General features: G+C 37.4%; 1 protein-coding gene across 3 annotated transcripts in view; it reads right to left on the bottom strand.

Moving 5' to 3' along the window:
- Window positions 1-11,700, bottom strand: part of LOC137139144 (arginyl-tRNA--protein transferase 1) — a 45,178-nt gene extending 33,478 nt beyond the window's left edge. Inside the window, exons 1-7 of one of the 3 annotated variants that reach the window (XM_067525973.1) lie at window positions 11,543-11,699; window positions 7,460-7,523; window positions 6,693-6,755; window positions 6,421-6,521; window positions 5,929-6,165; window positions 2,779-2,993; window positions 344-472 (exon numbers count right to left, since the gene is read on the bottom strand). In XM_067525973.1, the coding sequence (XP_067382074.1) occupies window positions 344-472; window positions 2,779-2,993; window positions 5,929-6,165; window positions 6,421-6,521; window positions 6,693-6,755; window positions 7,460-7,523; window positions 11,543-11,642 (909 nt within the window). In that variant the 5' untranslated portion in view covers window positions 11,643-11,699. Of the gene's footprint in view, window positions 1-343; window positions 473-2,778; window positions 2,994-5,928; window positions 6,166-6,420; window positions 6,522-6,692; window positions 6,756-7,459; window positions 7,524-11,542 lie in introns of all 3 variants that reach the window. The other 2 variants (XM_067525982.1, XM_067525992.1) reach the window with 2 other exon arrangements.
- Window positions 11,701-12,174: the final 474 nt, after the last annotated feature.

Below are 12,174 nucleotides of genomic sequence, written 5' to 3'. Positions count from 1 at the left end.
AAATTACTAACATTTTCTTACACTTATAAAGATATATTGCTCTTCTCCCAGATGCTTGGTGTTGCAAAGTTTATGTCGAAATATTTAGTGGTTCCAATTTCTTTTAAATTTACACTATGTTTTTAAATATAAATCCATGTTCTGCACTTAAAAAATATTGAGCCAATTTGATATTTTAATCTGCTACATAATATAACATTTAAAAGGGATCAAAATAAAGGGTAGAGCAGATTTAAAAAATATAAAATTCTTTTAGATGCCCTAAATTTAAAAGTTATCACCCCCTTCTCTTTCTCCCTGGGTACCCCCTGAGCAGGTTGACCTATGTCCGCCGTGCTCTGACCTGGCTCTCGGAGGGTTTGTCAGGAGGGTCCTTGTGAATAGCCATCTGGTAGAGTTTGTACACCTGGTAGGAGGCATCAAAAGAGGCTTTGAACTGCGGGCTAGGGGGACTGGAGCGCACTAGCCTCACCTTCAAAAAGAATATGGGCAGATAAGAATTAACATCAAAATGGAATGGAGAAGAACATAATTTTGTTGATTTAAAAAAAAAAAAAACACCCAAATAAGAAACACACCATATATCAAAGAGAGGAAAAAGTGTGAAAGAACTGTGAAAGGAGAGAAACTTACATAAACACCTTTGTCTTAAAACTAAGTAACATTCATATTTGAATCAATTTTACAAGTAAAACATTTGTTTCCACATGCAGAAATAACCACTAGCCTATTCATGTATTAGCTAGTGCTTCACCAGGTCTTATTCCAGAATTTTGACTTTCATGGCAGAAAAACAGGACTTTCTCACAAATGTGTAACTTTGTGGTAATCTAAAGTCTTGTAAACAAATACAGTATAGCTATATTCGGTTTACTCCTAGACATTCACTTTATTACCTATAGAAGATATACTGAGCAGAATTTAACCATAACAAATCCTGCATAATTTACATATATGTTTGGTTGCTAGCAGTTTTCACTTTCACATTCTTTATTTTTATTGTGCTATGTTTGTTGGCGAGCTGCTGCCAGTGCCTGTCAATGCGCACAATTATGTGAAACCAATGTCAGGACAGAAATGGCACCACCAGTGTGCTCACAGCATGGAATGTGGACACACTTGCTCCATTGCACTAGAAGTGGTCAAAACATGCACAATGTAACTAGAAGGCAGATCAGGAGTTGAAGAAGGATCATGAGTAATAAAGAAAAACTGCCTTATTGTTGCAGATGTCATAAAACTGAAGAAGAATCAACATTCTCCTCCTCTGAACCCATTTAATTAAGCACCTCTATGTTTGGAAGCTTTTGTTGGCCACAGAGACTTTGCCATATGAATCCCTGGATGGACAAAATAAAGGATTTGAATCTGGGATTTGTTTGAGTTGGACCTAAGTGGGTCTCTCTCAAATGACCACTTGGCATCTACATCCTTTAGTTAAATAGAGACATTGGGCCTCTCACATAAAAGAACAATGCTCAAGTTCAGTCTTTTAATTTTGTGCTAAATCTCAAGATATATTTTGATAGGCTGAAATCCTCCGCGTGAACCAACACTGCAGCAGATTGTGGACAAAAGGGAAATGAAATTTTAACAGCTCTGAAAACAGTCTTGAAATTTAACACCAACAATCTGATTCTTGACCACTGTAATTAGGTTCACATGAAGCCACATAAACCTAGAGGCTTTTGTTTAGTTTTAATTAAAATAAAAGGCCAATGGTTTATCAAAGCTTTAAATAAAAAAGAGATATACAGAGTGTCATTATTTTTTAAAAAAAGACCTTTTTTTTGTCCTTTTGGCTTATCAATCTGTTGCATGTTAGCGATAGACGAGTTAGAGGAAAATCTTGTAAGAATATGAAAAAAGGTACTGAGACACCAGACAGTACTCTTTTTGACAAATAGTGGATGAACAGTTCCACACTTTCCTGAGGTACCTGAGGGGCTCTAAAACATATTCTCACACTGCCCCCTGGTGATGGATAGTCAATATAGCCTGACATCTTTAACATGTTTAGTTGCTCTAATGTAAACATCGATTTTCTTGTAGTGGGTTGAAAATCTCCTTAAGCAATAAACCTCACACCTTTGACACGTTCTTTAATAAAGAGCAAAACAGGTCAAATAGTGGGATCTCTCATTTATTTTTACTCTTAAGACATATAATTTGCAAAAGATAACCTAGTGTTCATGCCCACTTAATAAAACTGAATGATAAATGGAGGCAAGTAAACTAATCCAATAAGAAAAGGGAGGTAGTCTTGCTGGTCTAGCTCACAAGTATAGAGGCAAAAGTCAGATATTGCATGGTTCATCAGTGCATCTGGCTCATATCTTGGTCAAGAACAAGAATGACGTTACTGCCTCAGCTTGAGGCCTTCGCCAGGCATCTTTCTACATCGCTCTGCTTCCTGCCAAAAGTTCATTTCCATGTCCTCTCACACTGGCTGGGCTGGGAGCTTTGGATTTAATGTCATCAGCAGGGTAATGTGACCCAGTTTGTGTGGTGAGCCTGTTATTTGGTTGAATTCAAATGGGGAAGAGGTATTTTTTCCACCCTGCTCTGGCCAGCTATCCTCTAAGCACCAATAAACACATCTTCCCTTCCCACTTCTTTGCACTGTGAAACCAAATTTTTAAGCTAACTGTATGAAAACTTTATGGAGACAGAAAATTAATCACTATTTCTTAAGGATACCTTGAATCATCACAATAGGTTAATGTTTATTCCAACTCACATTCAAAAGAAAGTAAGCAAGTCTGTATGTCTGCTCACCTCAAGGCAGTGAGTGGAGGTGTCAGGCATTAACTCATTGATAAACTCTTCCAGGGCTTTGGGTTGGTTGCTATGGGTGGGAGTAGGTGGGGTAGGAGAGACAATGGAAGAGATCCCATCAGTGTGTTGTCTCATCTGTTCTTTCTGAAGGCGGCGCTCCTTCCTTAAGTCTTTGGCCTTTCGACATGGCGGCCGGCTCGGATCAGCACCCATACCTGCGCCCCACAGAAAAAAGAGCGGAGAGGGGCAAAGGGGTGCACATGACATTTCCAGGTGAGAATATGGAAAATAAAACAGGTAGCAATAAGACATACAGTATCTTGATTACTGCTTAGAAGGGAAGGAAAGATCATTTTCATTTTTGATTGCCTAACTTTGAAGACAGCATGATGTAAACTAGGTGGTAATTTCGAATTGCAGGTTTTCATGAGCCTAAACTCAGGGCAGATGGTGTCAAGTGTTTCTGCCCTTCTTGTCTGTTATTTAAGTCCAAGAATATAAATCCAAGAGACAGCTAGAGTGTAATTCTAAAAATATAGAAATGGCTGAAGAGTGTCGAAGATAACAGATCTTGGTTTTGCTGGTGTCATCTATCAATAACACATTCTTACACCTTCAGCTTTTCTCACTTAACAAAATTGACTTGTCCCTCTGCTCTTCCTCCACCACTAGCACCCCTTCCTCCTCCTCCTTCTTGTCCTATTCCAAGCCCTCTAGTTCTTTGGGCATCCTATGTCAACAGTTTACACGCCCACATCCTGTTTGGAGCAAAAAAGAAAACGAGAGCCATTTCCTTTATATCTTATTGCCAGCCGCCACAATCAACTCACTAACTTTTATTCTCTGTCAACATCATATGGAAGAGAGGGACGTCCGGTCCTGACAAAGGGAGAGAGAAACTTTGGCAGAAGCCAGTATTCACTGGCAGCGTTCAGCTTCAGCTGATTCAAGCTCCTTTATGTTCCACTGTAAGGCAGACTCTTTCCAGTGAATAGTAAATATGGACCTCAGAATACTGGGGGCAGATTGTGCCTTATTTCAATAAATGTTTAACTTAACAGCATGACTTATCATTTCCAACATAGGGTTAACTAAGATCCTGGAGGGTAATTTAAGTGTATATTTCTTTGATCAGAGCTTTGAAGCAATAAGGCTGGGTTCTTCTTGTTTTGTGAGGGATCAGGGCAAAACCCTACTACAACCCTGGGGGTTAAAGCATATTTAAATTACATCTGCTAGAATAACCACTGAGGTGAAGCAAGATGGGTCACACAAGACAGGTACTTGTCTGGGCTGTGTTCATCAACCACAGACATAACAAACCTAATCCACAATCCCTTTCTCTATATATGCTTCTCTCCCTAACAAACATATAACAAATACACACACTTTGTTTCTAATAACTCACCGACCGGTATTCCTGAGGACAGCGTATGCAGTCGAGGTGAAGATTAAGTCTGATTGATCACTTCCTATGGAAGAAAGATGCTATCGCTCTAGCAGTTAGCCCTTCATAAAAACTATGACACTCTCCCTTTCTGGGGCCTCCAGCACACATACAATGCTCAAAATCAGAGTAAACTCTCTAGAATAACGACATGCTAATTTTTGCACAGAAACATGTAAAGACACATAATGAATTTTCTGTGGATAAGGATGTTAAAAAACACTAAAAAGTTAATATGGGGTTAGGCAGGGTAATTTTATAGGAAACTGTAAAACTTTCTGTTAACTCTGCCTACATAAAACACATTAAGCTGCTTTAAACAATATACAATTACAATATACAATTTCGCTTCCTATAAACCAACAAATCTTGGCCATCACCTAATTTGATAACACTTTACTAATAGCATAATCTTAAAACTGATAGCCACTGGTCTTTAATGTTAATGCAAAGTGTTAATCCCAACTTTCCTACAGCCTAACAAACGCTTTCATTTGGACTTTATCTTCTTTACTCCAGCACTGTCTTCTAAGACTAAATTTCAAACTTAAAAATAATTAAATGTGTACATTGTGTGAGGCTATAACCTGTTGCATAAGTACATCTGGCTCAACCCTTACCAATTATCAAGCTTCCTGGTTCAAAATTTCTCACTGCATTTTGTCCAATGAGTTTGGAGCCTGTGCTCATTTAATGTTCGAAAGGGAAAAAAAGTGGTTGAGCCATGAAACATAAGCATTTGTTAGAAACTTTGCTTCCTGTGCCTAATGGGAGTTTGTTATCTCTTGAATGTGAGTGTTACTAATTCATTAGTATGAGTTCTCTGTGAGGATATCCTGTACTGGACAGTGAGGACAAAGTGACAGATAACCTCAGACCAGACGCATGAAAACACTGAGAACAGTTTTTAGCCAAGCTGTGTCAGAGTAGAAACTATCACAGGGTAAACAGTGACACCATCTGGCAAGCAATAGCGCTCTAATATTGGAGAACAGCACAAGGGCAGTGTCACACTTGAATGTTGTGCATTGTAATCAAAGCTACAGTCACTATGACCAAAGGGCGGCTGTAGATCGGTTGGTAAAGCAGTAAATAAAAATATATGAGTTGAGGGTATATGAGTTACAAAAGTATTCATTTCAAACAATTAAAAAAGTGAAACAATATCTGGCTTTTTAATGATGAAATGAAATAATTAACTTTTAGAAAATGTGAATTTTTACAAAAAGCTGTTGGGTGATGCCAGTGCCATCTTGTACCCGTACCTTACTGTCGGGGAGATGGAGTCTGTTTTAACTTCCTCTCATGATTTTGAAGAGCATTGTCACTGTAGGTGTAGTAGAGGAGTGCCGCCTTACATTTTGTGAGTTTGACTGTATGATCTTGGACCGAGCCACAGGAAAACATGTTCATTTATTCATTGTTATTAGGTTTTCCAAATACTGTTGCTTGTTATCATTAATCAATTTCTCCAAGTAGGATCCCTTTTCTACTTCTTCTTCTTCAACTCTTCCAGTCTCAATCAAATTTGCATAATTAAACAACCTTTTCGCCAAGTGAACATTATGTATGTAACCCCTTTTAACCACTGTAGCAGACATGGGTAAACCACCAATTAGATAAAAAGATGTCGCACACATTTCCCAACAATTACCAAGGTGTGACATAACTTGAGATTCTCTATTGTATCATTTCAAACTAACCTTGTTTCGTAGCTGGTGCTGTTGTTCTCTTAACAGGAACAAATGCTGGATCCTTTGTTGATGTTTCTGAGCCTGTAGGTGCAGCATCCACTACCTCCTTCTTTACTTCTGTGATAGCAGGACACTCTGCTACCTCTTTCTGAATGCCTGTGATAGCAGTATACTTTACTTCTGAGTGACAGACTTCACTGGGTTGCCTTGAACCCGCTTCCTCACACGCAGCGTCCATTGGCTCCCCTTTAAGAAACAAAATCAATATTGTTACAGCAATGTGTAATACAATGCGTAATACAGAGTTACAGTACAAACAGTTTTGAATGTGTGCCAAACTCGGATTCAAATGCATATAGAGTCCAATAGTTTGATAGTGTTGAAGACTGATTGCCTCCTGTTTTCACTTTATTCATACATCCACTGTATACCAATAGAGAAAGACTTGTCAGACAATTCACGGGGATTAAAAAAAATACACAACAACAAATATACACTCACCATCCTGTCCTTTTGGCAGTTCCCCTTGGGCAATGAATTTGCTCATCTTCTTCAGGATTTTCTTGTGGGATCTGGAGGGCTGAAATTTCAGTGCATGACATCTTGACAGAGAGAACAAAGGCAGACATTTGATTAGAACAACATAATCCATCCACCATTAATCAGCAGCATTAAACACTCCACCATCAAACTACTAATGGTCATCCTCATGTTCTTCTAGTCTTAAAGTTCTAAAGTTAAATGAAGCATAAGTCTGATGTGAATATTATTACCTGATGGTATACTGTGGACAGCATGTCTTGTTCATTATGGGCTTGTAGACATATTTCCCACTTCTAAAAAGAAAAATACAGACAACTTTATTTAAAATTATTTGATGGATCTGAATGATATCAATTCAATTAAAATAAATAAATAAATAAATAAATAACTCAAAAAGGCCATATACAGTGCATCAGTTCAGTATTCACAGCCCTTGACATTTTCCACATTTTGTTATGTTACAGCCTTATTCCAAAATGGATTAAATGCATTATTTTCCTCAAAATTCTACCCCATAATGACAACGTGAAAGAATTTTGTTTTTACTCCTTGCAAATTTATTTAAGATAAATAAAAAACAGAAGAAGGAGGAAAAAAAAAATCACATAATTTTCGATAATTCACACCCTTTGCTTAACACTTTGTTGAACTACGTCTAGCACAAACTACAACTTCAATTTTTTTTTTGAGTATGATGCTACAAGCTTGTCACACCTATTTTTAGGCAGTGTCATGGCAATGGTGGTAAATACCTGTATATGTGATTTTTTTCGTTTTTTATTTTTAATAACTTTGCAAAGATTTCAAACAAACTTCTTTCATGTTGTCAGTATGGGGTATTGTTTGTAGAATTTTGAGGAAAATAATAAAGTTATCAATTTTGGAATAAGGTTGTAACATAACAAAATGTGGAAAAAGTTAAGCGCTGTGAATACTTTCCGGATCTACTGTAACTAAGCAGGGATCTGGTGAAAGGAGGGCATAGTACTGTACTCACCTTCTCCACCCTCGGTCTATAAGGTCTTGATAGTCTTGTACTGTCATGGTGTGAGACCACATTCCTGTTAAATTAAAAAGAAAAAAAACTTAATCTTTAAAACACTGATTTCATATAAATATGAGATATTACTTTGGCATACCAACTGAAAAGGAACTGGAATGGAAAGGAAAAAAATACTATTTAATATACTGTTAGATGTGTATAATGAAAATAAATTATATTAGGAACTGGCAATTCTAAATTAGCCAGGCTGAAAAACACAACTAGGAAGAAGATATATAAATGCTTTAGAGTCTGATAGGAAGTTACTAAGAGTATCTCCAAAAGTGCATTCCCACAGTTCTTTACAGTCCCCAAAGAAACATGCAAAATGTATTTGTAGCCACAGCAACTTGGAGAACTTCCGACTCCTGACCTTTTCTTCTGAAACTATATACAAAATCCATAGATGCACAACAACTAAGACCACCATCAGATAACATCTAAACATCTAAAACAACGGAGGGAACTGACTCAATTGCAGTTCACACACTAAACTTGTGAGTATAATATTTCATGTCCCATGAGAACAGTGCTGATCCCACAGTGTCAAACAGTGTGATCTAACAGAGCATTACTACAATAGTGAAAGACTAAATGACTGGAGCTACTCCTAGGCCTACAAAAGCCACATACAGTATGTATAGCCTAACCCTTCATTTAGATTGCACTTTAAGGTTTCTCCCTTCTGACCCCAAAACATAGTTGTCAACTTGTCATTGAATTGAAATGTATAATATAAATTTTACTATTCAATTTTTGAGCAGCACACTCCAAATCCATTATTAATGTGTGATATTTCTCAAACCCAATCCTAAAAGCATAAAATGTAAAAGTATAGAGTGCAAGTAAATCATCAGTGACCTTCATGTGAGTGCAACAGTTGTTGTGATTGTGAAACAGCAGGTGCACTTGTGTATCATTCACATCTGATCTGGTCCACTGAGGCATGACAGACAGTGAAGAGCAGATGCTGTGCTTTGTAGTGCAGAGGCCATTGATTATATTATATATGCTCTGAATGATTTTACAGGGCACTCTGTGCAAAATTAACAAAGACACATAATGCAGAGGAGTTAAGCTGTTAAAGATCTTATACATAAATCTGAACTTAAGTAAGAGTTAGGTAAGAGTTAATTTATAAGTCTTACCTAATTTTTAGTTTATAAAAAATAGGTTAATGGACTAATTCTCTGGCTTGTAATACAGTAAGACATGGAAAAAAGATCATAGTATGCATAAATGTCTGCATGCTATGGCTGCATTCATAGTCTAAATTTTTACTTTGTCAAAAACATGCCAAATTTTATTATATGGTTTTGACATCTTTTAAACCTTTCCAAGGCAACATTTTAGCTGCTAGCCCAGATTGTATTGCATATGTATATATATCCACAAGTGTCATCAGCATACATGAGTCTACCCTTGACACCATTGCATAAGATCATTGATATATAGAGTAAACAACTGGGGGACACCGATCTTTGGAGAACTCCCATTGTAGACTTCATAAATGTAGACAGCACATCATTTAATTTTAACACACAGCATCCTATTTAATAAATAGTAAGACATCCATGCCGGCAAAGGTGAAAAAGTATTTTTAATTTTTAAATAAAAATATTATGACTGACTGTACTATTTTTGCAAATCTAAGAACATACGCCCAACTAATACCCTCCTTTAAAAGGTTAGATTTTATTTGCTCAGTTAAGTGTACGGTTGCCGTTTTATGGAAGGATTGCTCTAAATCCAAACTGTAAATGATGTAAATAAAATTTACTTGACTAAAGGTAAGTTTTCTGTTTTTCAGTGGCAACATTTTAAACTACAGGCAGTATACTAATGGGCTTGTAGTTAGGGGCTTTATGGTGGTCTATTTAACTTAAACTGGACTGACAATGGCATGGTTCCAATTATTGAGTAATACACTATATTAAAATGAAAAATTAATTGTATGAGTAAAAGGAAGGGGCCTGGTGGCTCAATGGGCAGAGCATCGGGTTGGGATGCAAAAGGCCACGGGATTGAATTCCACCCACCAAGTGTGGCACCGGAGAAAAATGGTAGAATTGCGGTACGAAAGGCATCCGGCGTAAAACTCATACCAAATCAACCGTAGTCATTGATCTATGAATTGGATGAGTAAAAGGAACTTGTTAAAATATCTCTGTGATTTAAGAAGCACAGTATCTGGAAGACATCTGGGAAGACACCTTTACTGTAATCATTCAATTCACTTGAGATTAACTTGTCATAGCTAAATCTAAATCCTGCCGTGCTATATCTATTGAAGAGACATCCAAATCCGCTATATTTTTGTATTTGCCTAACACATAAATAGATCCTATGCCAGCTGCCAAAAGGCAAGAGGTAGAATACACCCTGGACAGGTCGCCAGTCTATCTCAGAGCCAACACAGAAAGGCATACACTGACAAACACAGACAGACAACCATTTACACTCACATTCACACCTACAGGCAATTTAGAGTCACCAGGTAGGCTAACATGGATGTCTTTGGACTTTGGAGAAAACCCATACAAGCACAGGGAGAACATGCAAAGTCCATAGACAGGCCAAAGACAGCTGAGGACACACAAAAAACTGACTATTTTATTTTAAAATCTGCTTTTTTGTCAGTTTCCTTGCGACTAAAGTTAAATGATGTTCAGATAAGCCATGAAGCAGATTATAACCTTTTAGTATTCTTTCTAGTTTATTATAAAATATCAGATGTAATTGTGTACAGATCCATGTTGGATGTCACCATTCTCTACAATACAAAGAAAACCCCTTTTCATCTTCTTAGGCATCTGGTTTTAATAGCTCTGTATCAGAGATTTTTGCCGGCTATTGAAACGCAGCAAGGAGTGTCTGGAAAAGTTCCTTCCTGGACTGTAACTTTTAAAGACCCTACACATGTTTAAACAGATGTGTAAAATACATTGTTTGTTGTTTAGCTACTAATCGTATACTAAGTAAAAAGCAGTGGCAATAACAGAAAGAACCATAATGCTTCAACTGGTTCTCTCTTCCATTACTTGTTCATTTACATTGTCATTTTAAACAAACCATTTCAGTTTTCACTAGGAACTGAGCCAAGGCCAGCCAAAACAACTGGATTATATCTATGCATTTCCTTTAAAAGAGTGGTCACACCCAAAAGCTGAAACACACCTGTAAAATACCCAATTAAAATACAAAACCATGGCACAAACCTGAATAAGTCATTCATGGATTCAGCTTTGTCTCTCTGAATGCTGTCATGCAAAAAGGTTGCAAATTTCTGGACATTTATTGAGATAACACACCCTGTGTATTATACAAACACCATTCCCTGCTTTGTGTGATGGACTAAGCTTCCTCATTACACATGAAGAAAGTATGTGTTATAGGTAATATGCCTTTACTAGATGGTAATTAACGTCATGTAGGTGCTCTTAGTAAAAATGTATAACTTGAATGATCAAATCCTGAATTACCACAATTATTTCCCACTTATATTAAAAGGCCTATATTCTAGCGTCATAGGAGAGGCCAAATGAAAGTTCATGTCCTGCAGGTTAGACAGAGCGATGCTGGAAGAAATGTTACAAGTCTACTATTTAGCTAGTGTTAACATGTCGTGACAAGCTTCTGTTCTGTTTTAAAACAATTATGCTCAACTGTATAGCAACACTTAACCCAGTCTTAATTAACCGTGTCTCAAATAAGACACGTCCAACCATATTCTCAGAATGAAATATGTTGCTAATAGCGAGAAACGGAGCAAGAGCAATAACCTGAGCAACGTTAAGCTAATGTTAGCTAACGTGTGCAGAGGAGTACTCCGGTCCTGCGGTGTCAGTATAGCATCTTACTTAATCAGGTTCATAGATATCAGGATTACAACAGCAACATTCGTTAGTTAGTTAGCGTCCATTAGCCTTCATTCCGAACCGGCTAGAATTTCACCAAGTAGACAGAGCTAGGACGTTACTATAACCGTACAGCGACACCGTCTACCTACGTTTCTTCGCTACCTTCTCAGTCACTTACCATGTGAAAAGTTTCCCTTTTCGTTTTTACAGTAACCACAGCGGTAACCTTCATCCCCGCCGAAATATTCTACTATAGTATACGATTTGTTTCCAGCCATGTTCAATATCGAAACAGGCAAAGCGCTGGTTGTCACACCCAACCCACATTACGTCACAGGCGCCGGTTGGAGCTTTTAAAGGGCTCCGCATACACCATGCATGCAGCAGCCTCCCCTACTCTTTATTATCCCTCCTTACTATCAATAAAGAATAGAAAAAATATGCGACATACTTATGCGGTGCATGCAGCTCAGGGTTTTCAGCAATTGAAACTTTATGGGAGAGTGGCAAAGACAAAAATGGTTACGTTAAATCTTACCTAGCTTGTCAGAAGGCATCCCAAGTGGAAACTGAGCTTTTGGCCATCGGATTATATGCTGTAACTGGTAAAGAACCTGGGCTGAATTCATATGTATTGTCTGCCATCACTCTCTGAATAGAAGACATAGTAAAGTCCCCAAGATCAGTCACTCAAGTGATCTCCCTCTAATTGTGAGACTTTGGAAACCATGCATAAGTAATGAATTTAGGTTAGATACATAAAGGGGATAAATCTTAATCTGAAATCATTTTATTTTATATTACTACTTT

The sequence above is a fragment of the Channa argus genome, chromosome 1 (genome assembly GCF_033026475.1).
Source record: "Channa argus isolate prfri chromosome 1, Channa argus male v1.0, whole genome shotgun sequence".
NCBI classification, from domain to species: domain Eukaryota; kingdom Metazoa; phylum Chordata; class Actinopteri; order Anabantiformes; family Channidae; genus Channa; species Channa argus.
Note: the sequence above shows the minus strand (reverse complement) of the source record. Positions and strands in the feature narration are given on the sequence as shown.